Source organism: Danio rerio, chromosome 16, assembly GCF_052040795.2.
Source record: "Danio rerio strain M-AB ecotype USA chromosome 16, GRCz13ab, whole genome shotgun sequence".
Lineage (NCBI taxonomy): Eukaryota > Metazoa > Chordata > Actinopteri > Cypriniformes > Danionidae > Danio > Danio rerio.
Window position 1 is genome coordinate 54,209,426 of NC_141036.1, and position 18,851 is coordinate 54,228,276.

The following is an 18,851-nucleotide window of genomic DNA, read 5'->3' on the forward strand; positions in this document are numbered from 1 at the left end:
TTTGGCCAGAGGAGAAATGGTCGTGCCCAACTGAGCCCATTTTCTCTCAAGGTTTTTATCCTTCACTTTCGCTAGATGGTAAAGTTTGTTCCTCGCCATTGTCGCCACTGGCTTGCATGGTTTGGGACTTGAAGGGCTGCACATCGATGGATTTGAACTAAACTGAACTTCAACTCTGAAAACTGAACTGACACCGTTTCAGTTTACTAGAACTTCTATGCTAAGCTGCTTTGACATAATCTACATTAAAAAAGCGCTATAGAAATAAAGATGAACTAAACTGAAATTAAAAACGCTCCAATGTCCCTGTATCTGTTTGCACTGAGAACAGTGGTGAACTGATGACCATCACAACAATGCTTAAATGAATTGGACGTTTTAAAAATTTCAGTACTGATTGGTCCCTGAATTCAGTATAATGACAACAATAGTGCATGTAGAGATGCTCTTCTGCAGACGTTGGTTGTAAAGAGTGGTTTACTAGTGTTTCTAACAGCTTGAACTTCTCACTATTCTCTGAAGTATGGCATTATTAAGACATTTTAACCCCAAAATTGCCATTTCCCACGCATTTTCTCTTTTTTGAATCACTCTGTAAACCATAGAGAGTTGTGCTTGGAAAAATCCCAGTAGATCATCAGTTTCTGAAAGAAACAAGGAACTACTAACAACACCATTTAAAAAAAAAAGACATAATTCACTACTCCATTCTGATTGTGCTTGATTTGAAGACCACCAGCAGATCATCTTGCAGATCTACATTTTGTTTCTCCAAAATCCCTATTGTAAACATTAATTGATTCTCATGGGGACATTGTAGACTTTCATCAACTACAGGGTGTAGTGGGTTATTTTATCCTGAATGTTTCTCTTATGAACAGAGTAACATCTCTGGCCAAATTACCTACTGTTTTTTCGACAAATTCCAAGATCTTGGGTAATTTACCTGCGGTCCGAATCCACATCTGAATTTCTAAGATCAATACGCAAGTCATTTTGAAAATCCTTTCTGGCCACTGAACTGCACAGTACGGTCATATTTCATGGCAATATGCATCAGAAAAGCAGCAACCACACAAATACTTATGAAAATAGACATTGCTGAAGTCCTAGAAAGTTTGTGTCAGTGCAGTCCCTGTTTGTCATTGACTAGCTGTCAAGAGCCATTTTAGTGTTGTTGCAGTCCAACATAATTGGCTGTTGTCACTACCATGATCCCGACAGAGTTTGATCAGGGTTATAGCTAAACTCTGAAGCAAAGTAGATCTCATGAGCCAGATTTCAGGGGTATATCAGGGGTATACCATATATCAGGGGTGCCCAAACTGTGTCCTGGAGGGTCGATGTCCAGCAGAATTTAGGTCCAACTTGCTTCAACACACCTGCCAGAAAGTATATAGTAGTAATTTCACATGATGCAATTTCGAAGGTCAGAGTTCACCAAGCTTGAACTTTGCAATGGAGTAAACTGCGAAACTTGTCGCACGACCTTGCGTTTCCGGTCTGACGCATTCGCGTGCGTATGAATGGAAGTCTATTAGGATAAAAATACAGTGTAACAGCAGCTTTACTAAAAAACATACTTGCATATGTGTTGAGGCAAGCTGGAGCGAAAAATCAGCAGCACACTGGCCCTTCACAACCAAATTCGGACACCCCTTAAGTAAATGATCATGCCAGACAAATTCAAAGGATTACAAACTCAGACATCCACTGCAAATGTATCTTCATCCAAAAGCATGCATTTAACCACTGTAAAGATATGGAGATTTTCCTTTTACATCACCATTATAGACTATTGCCATCCGAACAGGTCTAAAGTCAAACACAGTGTGTGCGTTAAAGCCTGGTATACTTTATAAAGTGTCTAGAACTGTTAAGTTACTACAGCTGACCAGCATATAATTAAATTCCCTTTGTCAGACATTAAAGTTAATTAAGCTATGCCTGCTGTGCCAATGTCAAGAAATGTAATTTTTTCAGGAGCAAAGCTTTCATTACAGAAGACTGCAATAATAATGTGAGTTTCAGAAGAACAAATGTTAGTTTTGTCAACCTTAATTTATGCTACAAAACATTTCCATTTCAAACAAATAGTGTTCTTTGAACTTTATATTTAAATGATCACAAGCACAAGAAAATAAAACTTTTCTTAAATCAAATCAAAGTGCATAAGGATTGAATGAAACCAGTTTCAATTAGAAAAGTTCTTTTTCATTTTAACTCAATTCTAGGTTAACATTAAAAAAAGCCCAGAAGTACTTACAGAACCCAAACTTCTATATAGGGCTGGGCCGATAAACGATATTACATCGAATCGCAAAGAAATTTGTCAATAACAATGATAAGCTCTGGACTTTTTTTTAACTCTATATTAATCTAAGTGCCAATCACAGGAGAAATGTCCAACAATGAGAATCTAAAAGTGTGTTGATATTAGAGATGTACCGAATTTTCTGCCACCAAAATTTTATTGGACAAAAATGTAATTTAGAGAACCCTCTTATTGTTGTGGTACTCTTTTAAATCTGGAAGCATTAACAATTTATATCGAAATACATAGTTATTGTTAAATATAGAAAATAATTACTGAGGTTACATTTTATCATATCGCCCAGCCCTACTTCTGTATAGAACACAAATCATAACGCAGTGCTTCCCACACATAGACTTCATCTGGGCGGGCACCCTTGGTATATTAATGGCCGCCCAGGAATATTTGGCAACACTTTTTTTTGTTTTTTAACTATTATCATCATCCTTTTACACTTTTTTTTTTTTTTAGCCGTCCAAGATAACCAAATATCTGTGATTAACCAGTGGGAAATTCTCTCTCGTTTGTCAACATTTACACAGACAGTCAGGTGCTCTGCAGACCCACAGAGACATGCCTTTTTGGCACTTAAAAATCCTTCCAGCAATGGTTTCTAAATCTCCTAATGTCCGGCATTTGGCTTTCGAAAGTTGCTCTTAATTGTATGCATTTTTACAATACCTTTTTTTTTAAACCTCTTACCTTTTCCTCTTAGCTTCGCAGCTGATTGAAATGTCATGTCAATAAAGCAGGGGTCACAAACTGCTAACCTGCAGGCCATTTGTGCCCCCCCCTCCTCCCTACTCCCTCTAGCCAGCAACTGACGTAAAAATACAACAAGATTCGGCCCCCCAAACGATATATTTTTGAATCACCATCATTGTTGTGCACTCACATATAGACACATGTGGTTTTGACCCACACTTACGGCACATTATACTGTATTAGAGGTTCTAGTTACATTTGGTTTCTCTTAGCGTGCTGACCACATGCTGAGTGTGTGCCACACATGCACGCACACATGCGCGCACGCACGTGCAATCTCTTGCGCGCTTTTAAAAACGAATGATTTAAATGTTCATCGATGAATGATGCACATCCCGTGCTGCAAGTTACATTACAGGACATGCTTTTAGAAATTTTCATGTGAATTTGAGCTTTGTAGAGCAACAAATGTGTACAACTGGAAAGGTAGGTGGTATATGATGCAATAATCGTTTTATCTCGATTAATGATTTTCATAATCGTTAGAAGCCAAAATTTAAATTTCGATTAATTGCACAGCCCTATTTTCATAGCATTTAAACTAGCCCTTCATTATGTACAATAAGAAACAAAAATTGACTGCATATACTCTAGAGCAGGGCTGTCCAAACTCGGTCCTGGAGGGCCGGTGTCCTGCATATTTTAGTTTTAACCTCAATTAAACACACCTGAACCAGCTAATCAAGCTCTTTCTAGGTAAACTAGAAACTTCCAGGCAGGTGTGTTTGATTAGAGTTGGAGCTAAACTATGCAGGACACGAGTTTGGACACCCCTGCTCTAGAGGTAGAACATCTGAGTGCATCAATTACATCAGGTCTCAACTTTTTTTGTTGAGATTGAAAGAGGCCCTCCTATTTATTGTAAGTCATTGATATGGCCCCCAGACAATTTGAGTTTGAGACCCCTGCAATAAAGCAACTTGAACTTGAGAAAGTGAATAAATAACAATAAAAATAAAGCAATTAAACAGTTAAGACTCGCATTATTTTCTGTTTATTGCATGTAATTGACGATTTATGCGCTGTGGATAACAGGTGTCTTTCAATCTGTCAACCACCACAAGTGCATTCCAACCTTGTGGGAAGCACTGCATAAAGTACATTCAATAAAACAAAAAATAGTAATTAGTACACACAAATATAACCACAGAACACCAACTGGAACGCCTGATGCTGAATGATCTGTCACAAAGAGCCTCATAACAAGGTATAATCCAGTTGGATCAATTATAAGTTGCACTAAGAGTCATTAAAAGAAAAATCTCAAAGGCACCAAAATCATTAAGTGCAATCGTAATCATTAAATTCCTTACGATTCCCCTATCATAGCCTGAGGCCACATGGAACAAATCTGCCATCATTTACCACAACATCTATAAAACAGTGTGCTGGAGGCAATATTACATACAATTCTCCGGGTACAAGTAACACGACAAGCCCAAATGACCTGACAGAGCTCGCCACATCCCAGTAGTTAAGATATATGAAGCGTTTCACAGTTGAATTAATTATGGATGGACTTCCTTGTAAACAAAGTTACAACCTTTGTCTGGCTTTAAAACCTGGTGGTTGGACATACGGCGGGCGTCCATAGCAGCTCATTTCCACATGAGCTGGAGGCTCTATATGTTGTTTTCCAAAGCTTATTGTTGCCTCTTTGAGGGTTTGTAACAGGCTTTAAGGTCAGCGGGAGGGAAAAAAACGAGGTAAAGTCAATACTCTCTGAGCTGAGTCCTGCCAATCTGATCATTTCGAGTCCAAGCGTCGTGCTGGAGGAATTGTGAAAAAGCCGTTCCCTTGAATCATTCAGGAGGGAAGTCACACACCTGCTTCCACAAATGAATTGAGCTGTGCTTGGTTGGGCAATACAGTCGGCACCTGCTGTGGCTAAAAACACAACACAAAGCCGACGGCAAAGACGACGGCGTAAACAGAAGCACGGTGAAGCGCTCAATACGCCCGACAGACGTGAGGGAATACCAATGCCACTAATTGCTTGAGCAGTTGTAACGCATAAAAGAACAGGAAACAGCAGCATCCAATTTCCTGTTGTTCCAATCTTGGGGTCTGAATCATCGCTCGTTTGATTCAAAGCAATTAACGGCTGATTAAACGACTAAACATGCCGTTTCAGAATGTTCCACTCCTCGCTGATGTTAATTGTTTTACTGGTGGTGTTTGTTTCTTGCGGTTCAACGCAGCTCGGTGTTGTAAACGCAGCTCCTTTCTATTTGGTTTAGAAAGTTAAGATGAAGGATAATTGCTTTTTATTTCAAAACAAAAAAGGCAGAAAGTTTCATGTTTGAAGTAAATATCATTTTTTATTTCTGTAATAAAATATTTGAGCATTGTTACTGTGAGAAATAAAGGATTGATATGAAGCAAAAAAACAACAATACAGCTGGTTTTATATCAACTAGATTTATAAGAAGTCAATTTAATTGTGATTGATATTTATTTTAAACCATCTAATGTGATAAATCATTTAAGTTAACTAAATTTAAATGAACTCAAGAATTATAGATAATTGAACAAAATGTATGTACTTGTTTATTTGATCAGGAAACTTCCATTAACAGTATTACTTTTTTAATGTTTTAATTTAAATTAAATAAGCAATATACACAATTTACAGTTATAAAAGTATATAGTTTCTTATTTATATGCATAAACGTTATTTTAAATGCATGGTTTTATTGCTTTATTAAATATACTTAAAGAGAATTTCAATATGTCTATTTCTTTGTCCATTACTTGTTAATTGAAATTTATTTATTTACATTTTATGTTAAATTATTAAATTTATTGTTTGATTTATTTTAAACTGGCACTTTTGGTGCTCCATATAGGGCTGTACAATACTGGGAAATTATGCAATATGCTTACAATATAATATTTAAAAACAAAAAAAGTTTTAAAACATTTATTCGCCATGTCTTTAAATAATTTATTTAATGATATTAAAATAAACTGGTAAAATATCTATTTCTGATCTAATAATTAAAAAAAAACATGGTGCAAACATTTAGTCTTTAAAACACTATGAATAGTAAAAACCTGTGCAGATATTCTTTCTCTGATTGGCTGTTGTTCATTTTCCTCTGCCGTCTCGACTTATTTTCAGCCCCGGGTTCAACTTTGGGCTGCTCCAGCCAATAGAAAAATATTACATACTGAAGGGGTGGGGATAAAGATATTAAGGACCCACCCGTTTGGTTAAATATAGAAAAACCAATGAATAAAATGAATGTAATTCGTCACACGTCTGCAATACGATACATCTATTGCATATAATATTATCACGCTAACAATAATTTTGCAATATATTGTGCAGTCCTAGCATATTCAAACAAATGTAATTTCACACGCCAGCGATACAATACATTGCATATACTATTGCAATAACGATCATTTTGCAATATAAAGTGCCGACACCTAGTATATTCAGATAAATGTAATTACACATCTGCGATAGGATACATATTGCCTATACTATTAATCACAATAATTACTTTAAATAAATATAATATCACATCTGTGACACACAATTGTCGCAATAACTATAATTTTGCAATATATTGTGCAGCCCTAGCATAGTCAAACAAATGTAATTTACCGTACGTCTGCGATTCGATACATTCATTACATATACTATTGCGATAAAGATCATTTTAAAGTATATCGTGACCCCCTAGCATATTCAAACAAATGTAATTTATTAAACATCTGTGATACAATTCGTATAGTGGATAAACTCATCACAATAACTAATTTTGTAATATATTGTGCAGCCCTAGCCTACTCAACGAAATGTAATTTACCACGTCTGTGATAAGTACGTTGCATATACTATCGCGATAATGATAATTTTGCAATATAATGTTCTGACCAAATATATTCAAATAAATGTAATTTATCACACGTCTGTAATACGATACATATTGCATATACTATTATCGCAATAACTACTTTAAATAAATATAATATCCCATCTGTGATACGATACTTTTATCGCGATAACTGTAATTCTGCATTATATTGTGCAGCCCTAGCATATTTAAACAACTGTAATTTATCACAGGTCTGTGATCTGATGCGTATTTTGTATATACTAATCGCGGTAACAACAATTTTGCAATATAATGTGCCGACATGGTATATTTAAATAAATGTAATTTATCACACATCTGTGATTCGATACATATATCCTAAACTATCATCGCAATAACTACTTCTAGTAAATATAATATCACATCTGTGTTACGATACTATTATTGCAGTGGCTAAAATTTTGCAATATATTGTGCAGCCCTAGCACATTCAAACAACTGTAATTTATCAAACGTCTGCGATCTGATACGTATATTGTACATACTATCGCGATAACAATATTTTTGCAATATAATGTGCCGACATGGTATATTCAAATAAATTTAATTTATCACACATCTACGATACGATACATATTGCCTATACTATTATCGCAATAACTACTTTAAATAAATATATCACATCTGTGAGACGATAATATTATCACAATAACTATAATTTTGCAATATATTGTGCAGCCCTGGCATATTCAAACAAATGTAATTTATCACACGTCTGACCATGGAAAGTAGGCCTAAAATTGTGGCTAAATGGCTATTAGCAAATGATAACCACGTGCTAGTGCGGCCTTTTTGACATGATCAAAAAAGAAAGCTCATTCGAGGTCAACACACATTGTGACACCGGTTAAAAGTTCCTACTCCTTATGCAAACCCCATCTTATAACCACCAGCGTAGAGCAACAGCGACGCCAAAATGAACTGATCTCTCCTGAACCCCATCCATCAGACGAGCCGTCAGCACAGACCGAAAGGGGGACGGTGCTTTTCTTTTCCTTCTTTTTTTTCGTAGCACAGGTTCAAAGTGGCAGCGCACACCCCCAGCTCTCCTCCTCCATCAGCTGTGTGACAATAACAGAATAGCTAATGAGAGCATGCAGCAGCGTTGAGCTTTGACTGCCGCACGCCGCCATCAAAGCAGCACAACACAGCCTCAACACTCCATCTAATGATCCCCCGTCAACTCGGGAGAATTGCACGCTTGCCAGTTCTCTTCCTGATAGGAGTTTTGGTTTTGCATTGACTACAGCATTATCTCTGTGGCAGGCCGCGGCTGTTCGTGGGCTTTCTTTGCTTTTTAAACAAGCATGGGACGGTCTCAAATCTTATAATCCTTGAGGCTTTTATCATGATGTAGGATTTTGTGAAATTATCATACGCTGAAATATTAACAGGCTACTGCTGGGCTATTAATACAAGGGCACATTCATTTTTTCTGCAAATGCACTCGACAAAAGCAAGTAGTTCAAGTTTTTTGGTGAAATATTCCAACCAACCAACCAACCAACCATATATATATATATATATATATATATATATATATATATATATATATATATATATATATATATATATATATATATATATATATATATATATATATATATTTATATATATATTTATATATTTATTTATTTATTTATTTATATATATTAGTCGCCACCGCGGTTGTCCATGCCACCAGGGTGGTAGTACGGTAGTCACGCATTCTAAAACACAAATTTCTGTTATGTTGCCAAATATTACGTTTCTGTTGGACTATAACTTTAGGCGCAATTCAGAAAGTTCAAGTTTAAACATGACGACCATTCTGGATTCGCGCTGAACGAGAAAGGTGAAGCAATTAATCTGATTAAAGCCATTTGTAGGGTTTGTTTAAAAACAATAAGTGTTAAATGGGCAAACATGTTGAATCTCCAGAGACATCACTGGTCATGTCACCCAGCCACGTATAATCAACATGTCTTTTCTGAACACAAATGTCCAGCTAGTCAGCCAGGTATCGCAGAGGCCTTTTCAAAAATGTCCTGACACAAAAGAGAAAGTGATAAATGAAAGACATTGATGAGAAATGAAGCAACATATCTTGGTCGTTAAGACCGCGTCACTCTGCAGAAACCTGCTTTCCGAGAAATGCTGGTGGCGAAACAATGACTTATATTGTTAATAGTAGGCTATATTTTTTGCTGCTCTTATTAATAGTTACTAATCATATATTATTAATAATTAGTAAAGTGTCATTGAGGCTATTTATGAAGTTCTTAAAAATTTAACATTTAATTATTATACTGTTTCAAGCAGTTAAAGTTGTTTAATAGTTATTTAATAACTACATTATTATAGATTGTGTCGTTTCATCAACGAAAGTTAAATAATAAACACGTATGTTTGTAAAAGACATCTTAGCATAATTTTTTGGTCTTTGTTATTTCTTAATTTTTACATGAAATGTAAATTAAATTAACTTAGGTAGGCTACTTGGGTGCATACAGAGGCATAACTTGTTGGTGGTACGGGAGGAACATTTTTGCCAGTGAATATTGTCCTCACCTAAAAAAAATAATAAAAATGTAAAAATTAAATTGAAATTGTTTGGTTGGCATTTGTAAAACGAGCTTACAAGACAAAGTAAAATCCATATGCTAACTGTATTTTAGCCTTTAAAGTAGGCCTACATTAAATATTCTGGCGTTTACTTTTGCATGAGTATTGTAAATTGCAGTATAGCCTATTTTTTAAAGATTATCATTCAGCCTTCCTGCAGCGCATGTGAGAAGTTAATTTGCGGCAAATTCACTTACGCACAATATACCCATTTAATTTATAACACTGTAAACTTGACTTCGCAGCCTGATCATCTTTAAACTCAAAAGGTGTTTTTAGTGTCCTGACTTGACACTGCTGCTGCGCAATGAGATGTTTCTTTTCACAACTGTAACAGTGCGCTTTAGCCATGTTAAAATAAAAGCAAAGAATCAACATTTATGCATTGTCAAATGTATATCTCAATTGTAATAATGATATGATAAATTAAAACATTAATTATAATGTAGACAACTGTAGGACTGTGCAGTGTCCAACTAAACTTTTTTTAGGCTACTCTAATATTAATCCCTATAGCAAAAAAAAAAAAAGAAGAATGTAAAAATAACTGGCAGTCGCGTCTCTGCTAAAAATAATTTAACAGTAAATTTCTTTTGCGTTTTTTTTCTCTTTAGAGATCAAGAGAGTTGTATTTAAGTATTAGTATTAGTATCTATTAACCAAAACATGTAATGAATTAGGCTGCTCGCCTCATGTCATCCAATAGTCCAGTTTTCTCCAGTGCGAGTTAAGAGTGCACCTCCGCTGCCTCATTATTTGAAAAGAATATATTTTAGAGCAGTAATCACAATACCGTGAAACAGTGATATTTTTATCCAAGGTGATCATACCGGCACAATCTTATACCGGCCTATGCCTATTTCAATACAATTTTAACAGGTATTTCCTATGTGAATTTATGTTCTGAGATTTTACTGCAAGTGTCACATCCATAACACTGGAATTGCTTGTACACAAGTAGTTTAGTCAATACAGAGTAAAATAAAGGTTCATTACAAATAAAACCTACTATTAGCATGCCAATTCTCTGACAATGCAGTTCATCTCATCTGCATTTTCAGAAGAGCCAAGGACATGCAAAAGAAAGTGACACAGGGCGTCAATAATTGCATCTAAAGTCATTGATTTTAATTTAAGAAGTGCAGATGAGATTTGAGAACTCCAGTTGAGAAGAAAATTATCAGAAATGATCAATTTGAATTATGCATTTCAATCTGTTCCCCTCACTAACCTGTTTTATGACTTAAGAAAACCTAAATCAAAGCAGAACAAATGAAAAATACCATATTACTTTGGAGAAGTTGGAAGTGTAGATGATCTAAAAGAACAGCTCTGCCCTGTCTGCCCAATATCTCCCTTCACTAAAACACTAGAAATGATGACATATTTTGACAAATTTAGGCCAGACCAAAATAAATGCTTATTGGAAAGATGTAAGTGACTGTATTATCAAGGTCAATCCATGTCCGAAATTCAGCCAGATAATGAAAGAAAGTCTTTCTTCTTAAGACGACTTCGCCCTCTTTTGGCGTTGATAAATAATGCAGCGTATTTCCACATCAGCCCTGCATCAACCACAAACACAGACAAGCTCTTTAATTAAACAAACACTTCAGTCCTGCTGCAGGAGATTAACCACAGGCCGTCCCCATGCTTTACTGGGACGATAATTGGAGAGTTTAGTCCAAACTTCAGCCTTTATCTAAAGGAATTCATTGGTCCGTATAAAAACAGCACAAGCTAAAAGCACAGAATGACTTTAAAAAAAATAACAATTCCAGAAAAACAGCGCACAGCATCCAAAGCCAAGTGAAAATGAGGCCAGCAGGAGCAGACGCATAGAAATAAATGAGAAAACAGCCACTGCAACTAAAGACATGAAACAAGCCGTGAAAGTGCATTAAAGAAACTCTTACATAGTGAAAGAGTTTAAGACTTGAAGAAACCAACAGTAATTATAATACATGTTGGTTTTAGCAAGTTCTGCAGCTTTTAAAAGCTTACATTACAACTCTGAAGTCCTACAACGGCTGCACTAGAGCTGATCATAATCATACAACAAATTAAACAATTAGTGGAGACTGGCAATCTGAGACCAACCAAACTACATTAGAGCTGCACAATATATCATTTCATCATCAATATCACGATGTGCGCATCTGCAATAGTTGCATGTGTCTGGATTCTAGTTGACCAGAAGCTAATTGTATTTAATCACTGTATTTGTACAGAATTTATACAATGATTTATGTCTGATTCTAGAACAAATATAGCGAAACAAAATTATTTTCCCCACCCCACTGGCAGATAATTTTGCTTGTTTTAGGGAAAAACTCTTGATTTTGCCTTAGTTCATCTGAATTTTGAAACATAACAATATTTTTACTTAATCTAAGATTTTTATGTATTTTTGGAGTAGAAAGAAGACAAAGCAAAAAAAGCATTTTAGTGCATTGTGATTATTCAATATCCGTACCTGATTATTGTTAAAACCGTCAAATAGTGTTATTCGAGTATCTTGTGAAACTGTATTTATAATCGCAATATTAAATGTTGAAAAATAAAATAATCGCAATCAGTTTCGCAGCCTAGACTAATGCATGCATAATATCAGTGTTAAAGTCAGTGATGGATGGTCATAGTTTTAGCCTTAAATACTGAATCCAGGGTTCTGTATAAAGCATACAGCTTTTCCAAAGTCAGCACTTTCCATGTGCAACTTTAAATATTTAATTACATATTTACATCAACATACTACGGTGGGCCCGTTACAGTGATTAATATATCGATTTATCGCACAACACATGAACATGACCTCAATCATTTTTGATGATGCATTTGCATTAAATATCCCCCATACATAAAAACAATTCTAGCAACATTTTAGCTGATCTCTATCACTATTGGAGGTGTCATCAGAATTGTTAAAAAAAACACTACAGTATTTACTGTAAATTACTATAATATATTTTCATGTGGGTGTTAGACAACTGAAAACATCTGCTAGCAGATTTATCGCAGCCTCTCTTTTTATCTTGAACTTTTATTAACAATTTTTATTTAGGATATACGTTTTCACATTTTGGTTCCAACACCTAATTATTAAAGTGTTAAAACGACTTATCAAACAAAATATTCTTAAGAATAAAATATGATGTGTTGTTTGGAAGAGTGTACTGTCATTGTGATGATATTATATTGTCATTCTGGCATTATATAATGAGTGGCAAAAAATGGGCTTATCGCAATATATTTTGGTGCAATGTATCCTACAACAAAAAATAAATATTGTGACAGGCCTATACTAGGGCTGCACAGTATATCGTTTTAGCATCTATATTGCAGCAGTTTCATTGCAATACATGCAATGTCAAGTCTGAACACGTGACTTATAGAGTCACTGCAAAGTTTAACCATAATAGAGTGAAGGTTTATCATTTGCGTGCGTTTTCAAGACCTGTGAATGAGCATTTCAATACAGTCTAGATCAGGGCTGTCCAAACTCAGTCCTGGAGGGCCGGTGTCCTGAGTTTATTCAATTCAATTCAGCTTTATTTGTATAGCGTTTTACAATGTCGATTGTGTCAAAGCAGCTTCACAAAAATGGTCATGGTAACTGGATCAGGGTAGTTCAGTTTTTAGTGTTTAAGTTCAGTTCAGTTCAGTGTGATTTAAAATCATTACTGAGAGTCCAAACACTGAAGAGCAAAATCATTGATGCGTAGCTCTACTGATCCTGAACCATGCAAGCCAGTGGCGACAGCGGAGAGGGAAAAAAACTTCACCAATAGGAGTGAAGAAAAAAAAAAAACCTTGAGAGAAACCAGACTCAGTTCGGCACGACCATTTTAATTTCTCCGCTGGCCAAAAGTCTTGTGCAGAGCTGCAGTCTCAGGCTGCGTCCGAATCAGTCTACTACTCAGTAGGTACTGCATTTGAATTTAAACGTACTACTCGGCCGTTAGAAAAGTACGTTTTATACAGTATGAATTTGAAAAGTATGAATGGAATTCGGATGTACTACATCCGCCATTTTGACATAGTCATGTGAAGTACCAACGTAATTTGCGTCGCTTTACTCCCATTCATGAAATCGCTAGCGGGGCATCATGGGATAGCGCAGCGTGCATGGGATGCGCACTCCAGAATCTCACCGGAAGTAGTAAGTCATCCGGGTACTTCTCACATACTGTTTTTTGAATTCTATGAATTCGGACATACTACTCGGCTCACATACTAATTTTAGCGTACTATATAGTATGGAAGTATGCGGTTTTGGACGCAGCCACAGAGTTTAGCTCCAACACACCTGCCAGGAAGTTTCTAGTATATCTATTAAGCTTGATTAGCTGGTTCAGGTGTGTTTGATTAGGGTTGGAGCAAAACTCTCCAGGACACCGGCCCTCCAGGACCGAGTATGAACACCCCTGGTCTAGAACATCTGGACACAAATTATGATGTTTGAAGGTGTAACAAAGATTTATTGTATTTAATCATTTATACAGAAGTTTGATTTAGGCCAAAAAAAAATTTTGTTTTTCTTACTTAGAATTTTTGTCTTGTTTTTTTTAGTCCAAATATCTACATTTCAAAGCAAAAAAATAAGATTACTTTGTTTACCCCATTGGCAGAAAATTTAGCTTGTTTTAAGAAAAAGCAATTAATCTTGACTTATTTCTTCTGAAGGTGAAATCAGAACAATATTTTTACTTGATCTAAGAATTTCCAGATATTTGGACAAGGTACAAAGCAAAGAAAAGCATTATTTTTGGCATTATGATTATTCAATTTATGTACCTCAATACAGTTAAGACTGCCCAGAGAACCATCGAACAGAGCTATGCAAACCATCTTGTTAATCTGTATTCATATTGCAATGTTTAAATCACAGAAAAATAAAATAATCACAACATCAGATTTTTAAAATATCGTACAGCCCTAACATAAACTATTCGTCATATTAAAGGAGATGATATTTGATAAAATTGAAAAGAAGATTTGATGCTTTTTCAAGCCCAACATTGAAATAAAATGAAAAAATTATTGTAATTCACACACCTTCAATGTGTCATTTCATCTTATATTTAAATGTAATGCCTTCAGTAAGATACATTATTATGAAAGCAATACAAGATAATATTTCAACACTTTTAGGCACTTAGTACAATAATCTGAGGACTTGCAAATCTTGTGAATCCTGACTGGTGGTACTCATAATATTGTGAACAATTCAAAAATTCCAAACACTTTTAATTAGTGAACTACAGTTGTTTGTGTCTGGAAAAGGTAGGTGTATTATCATGCTGGCATGTTCATTTAAAAATAAATAAATAAATAAATAAATAAATAAATAAATAAATAAATAAATAAATAAATAAATCAAGATATATATACTCCAATAAAAGATGGGTACTTTTAGTAAGATCAAAAGTTGTTGTTTTTTTTTTAAACTTGCATGTGGTAATTTTGAGAATATTATTTTTATCACCAATGTTGCAAAAAAAAAAAAAAAAAAAAAAAGGAAAAATTATACTAGAAAGATTGGTCACACTTAAAAACAAGGTTCCACTAGTGATTGTTTTGGCTAACATTAACAAATAATACACAATAAATTTATTACACTATTTATTCATACTAGTTAACTCAAATTAAGTTGTTCATTGTTAGATAAAAGTTAACTATAAAACGCATTAGTGAATGTTCAATTAGGATTGTCAAATGCTGAACAAGTATTACATATTTTTAGTTAGGCATGGGACGATAACACTTTTTAAGGTATACCGCGGTTTGGAAAAGTCAAGGTTTTAAAACTGCCAAAATTTTCTACTATATCGTTCCTAAGGTAGGTGTAAGATTTCTTTATTCACGTTTTTTTGCTTTTTGTTTTTAGGACAACAGTATCTCCAGCAAAAAAAAATATCCAAAGATGCCATTTAAATGGTAAAGAAATCTGTGTTTTTGAAACAAATGAAGATAACAGAAGTTAATTATTTATTTGAATCATTCAGCCTGACACGTTTACTGCTCCAAAATAATTTAAATGTTTCTTAAAATAAAATATACTGTGTTTAAAGGGCAAAAAAAAGTTTTCCCTGACATTCAAAACATATTTTAGAGTGGTAATCACAATACCGGGATATTTTTATCCAAGGTTATCACACCATCAGAATCTTATACCGGCCCATGCCTATCTTAGTTAATGCTAGTAAACACATTGATGAAAACCTATTGTAAAGTGTGACCAAATGATTTCTGAAGGAAAGTGTGAAACCAAAGGATGGCTAACAACTCTGTTTTGCATCAGAGGAAAAAAATAATAATATAAGCAAATAAACAACCAAAAGATCTAAAATACTTGTGAAAAAGGTAATTATGTTCTAAGATAGTTAAACATAACATAAAATAAAAATATTAAGCATCTCAAAACGAAGTACTTTAAAAAAGAAAACTTTGCCTTTTACCCTATAAAACAAAATTATTGGATTAGAATAATTTATATTTAAACTCACAAGTGCATGTATAGGGTTTTAAATTGAGTTTTAATGTGATATATGGGATGACTTTGAATGTATTTGTGTTGGCTGTTTTTTCTGTGATGTGTGTAATGTGAACGCTGATGTAGTTGTGTGGTGAAGCCAAAGATACATTTCCACTTCCACCTTTTATACTGTAAAATAAATAAAAAAGTAGACTCTTTAGGCAAACAACTTGAGGACATTTTTGAGTTAACTCAACAAATCGAGTCAAGTGCAGTAAATAAATTGAAAGTTTTTAGCCCTAAACTTTAAAGTTGAGACAACTTTTTTTAAAGTGTAACTTACACACAGCAACGTAAAATCATCTTCAATCATCTGAACAAGACTCAAAACTAAAACCTACCAGTATGGTACATTTACAAAAAAGACCGCCATAACTTGTCGTTTGCTGTTTGTTCAAACTAACGTTACTTATTTAAAACGAGCCGAATCAACACAACTCTTAAATTTTTTGAAGGGGGGCAACTTAATTGTTTTACGTTAAATCCGCTTAAAAACTAAAAGGTCTGTTTAATTCCTTAAGCTGCCCCAACACAAATAAATTGTGTAGAATCCAGCACTTTTACAGTGTACTACAATACTAACTTCGGTAACGTTACCATTGTACAACTCAACATGCCATGTTACACCAGTGCACATTTAGAGAAATAATATTTCCAAAACGTCTGTAACATGAAAATACATTTCCACAAAACCAACATCACAAAAACACGTCGTTAATAATAATAATAATAATAATAATAATAATAATAATAATAATAATAATAATGTTACTTCAGTTTCCTGGTGACGGGTGAACGCTGAGCTCCCCCTAACGATGCCGACACACCGCTGAACAAACACGCGACTTTCTGAAAAACCACCGCTTTGTTTTTCACAATAATCACTCGGTAACAAAGTTTACTCACCAGCCCATCGACCTGGATCTGTTTGACCGGGAAATCCAGCGGGTTTGAGCCTGAAGCGGCGGACTCTTTGCGACTGGCCATTTTCAGATGAAGAGGAATCGGAACCAAGCACGTGTAAGAAAGTTATTCCGGAGAGAAGCGAGCACTTCCGTGTGAAGGTCCTTGTCAAAATAAGAGTCCTGGTAATCATTTGGATAAGGTGAAGCCAAATCATTCATTTAAAAAAGAGTGAAAGAAAACTGGCAGGAAAAAATGGGGTTTAGACAGCAAAGAAAGCTATCAACACTAATATTTATAAAGGCAAATGCAGAAGAGAAGAAGTGATAATAACTAGACTAAGATTAGGACTTGCTGGTTTAAAATCCACCCTTGCGTTAAAGCCTTTTACGACGGATTATTTTCATTATTTATGAAGGCATAGCAGTCAAAATAGGACGAATGAGCTCATGCATGGGACAAATACTGGACCTTTGTCAGTGAGGGGTGGGTCTTCCGACCCCCCTGGCTACAGGCCTGAAAAGTTAGAACATGTTTTAACCTGTTTTAATAGAATTTTGGCTGTAAAAGCCTACCTACAGGTGTTTTAGGCGCAGGTCAGATTTTCTCCAGGTCATAATTTATTTTATTTATATTAATTTTGTCTATAAAAAGATTAGACCTGTCCAGTTTCATCTGGAATGCATCACAGATCACCTTCTGAAGTGGTTTGAGCGATCGGATATCTGATCAGAATAAAACAAATGAAGTGAGCAAACAGCCCCATAAACACAGAAGTGATGGGAATATATATTGAATATAAATATATTGTAATAATTATATAATAAATATATTATATAATATTAAATTACATTACATAAAATAATTTAAAGGACACATGCTGGACCTTTTGGCCGTGGGGGGTGGTTAGTAGTAGCAAGTAACATGCTATTAGGTTATGTGACCGCTAGATGGCGTTCTTTGATAATAAGAAGCTTACCACCACTAGGAGTTTGCAGTGTGTCCTAGCCGGGCTCATTTCTAATGTCCCGCATCTGTCTTTAATTATATTCATCTGTCTCTATATACTACTGCATTCCAGAATATTACACAGCACCAAAAATGTAAAAATATATATTTAATATGTTTTTGTCCGCAGCCGACGCAACTCGCAGTGACGGAAATTCCCGGGCCTGTGTGCTCCAATGAGATGTGCTCTCTTCAGCGCTCACCATGACAACGAGACTCACAGCAGTGACGTCGCATTGTAAACATTTGCATATGCATTCCCATAAAGTCCGTCGGCTCTCAGTGTTGTCAGTTCACTCGGTGTTGCTGTTTGTACTTGACCAAGGTGAGTTCAATACCTGACGGTACGAGTGGAGCCACGCCAATCTCACGAAGTCCGCTTTGTGAAGCTTCACTCGGGCCCGTCTGTGCTGTAGTTCCTTGCGGTTTGCGTACGGTTTGCGCTCGTGAGCCCTAGGCAGGGATCAGTACGAGCCCTGAGGACCCTCAGGGAAACACGGGCGGCCGGTAGTGGGACCCCGCTGCGAGGGTTATGGTGGGTGTGATCAGCGAGGGCCCACTCATCGTCTATTTTAAACTATAGTTTTCAACTTTAGTTTACTATAGTTTAAAATAGAAACCATGGTAACTGTAATGATTTAACTGTATGCCTGGATGTTGTAATGTTTTGCTTTGTTTTTCAGTTGAGCAAAGAAGGACTATTGAAGACAACCGGGGGTTACATTGATGAGCGCGCGCATTATCATGTTTCCGTGCTGTTTTCTGAAAGTTTGTCTTGTTTAGATAAGTTTGCTGGTCAAACTAAATAAACTATACTCTTTTTAAACAC

At 35.3% G+C, this 18,851-nt stretch overlaps 1 protein-coding gene and 2 long non-coding RNA genes across 4 annotated transcripts in view; 1 reads left to right on the forward strand and 2 right to left on the reverse strand.

The window, feature by feature from the left end:
• Window positions 1–17,168, reverse strand: part of eif3ha (eukaryotic translation initiation factor 3, subunit H, a) — a 117,574-nt gene extending 100,406 nt beyond the window's left edge. Inside the window, 1 exon segment of one of the 2 annotated variants that reach the window (NM_001003763.2) lies at window positions 17,018–17,168. In NM_001003763.2, coding sequence (NP_001003763.1) covers window positions 17,018–17,098 — 81 coding nt within the window. In that variant the 5' untranslated portion in view covers window positions 17,099–17,168. 2 annotated transcript variants of the gene reach the window in all.
• On the reverse strand, window positions 572–5,037 carry LOC141378329 (uncharacterized). Its single transcript, XR_015512322.1, has 2 exons — window positions 3,839–5,037; window positions 572–3,696 (listed from the first exon to the last, which is right to left on the reverse strand). It is a non-coding gene; the product is annotated as an uncharacterized LOC141378329 (long non-coding RNA).
• Window positions 11,971–17,177, forward strand: LOC147840435 (uncharacterized). Its single transcript, XR_015512319.1, has 2 exons — window positions 11,971–13,093; window positions 14,010–17,177. It is a non-coding gene; the product is annotated as an uncharacterized LOC147840435 (long non-coding RNA).
• Window positions 17,178–18,851: the final 1,674 nt, after the last annotated feature.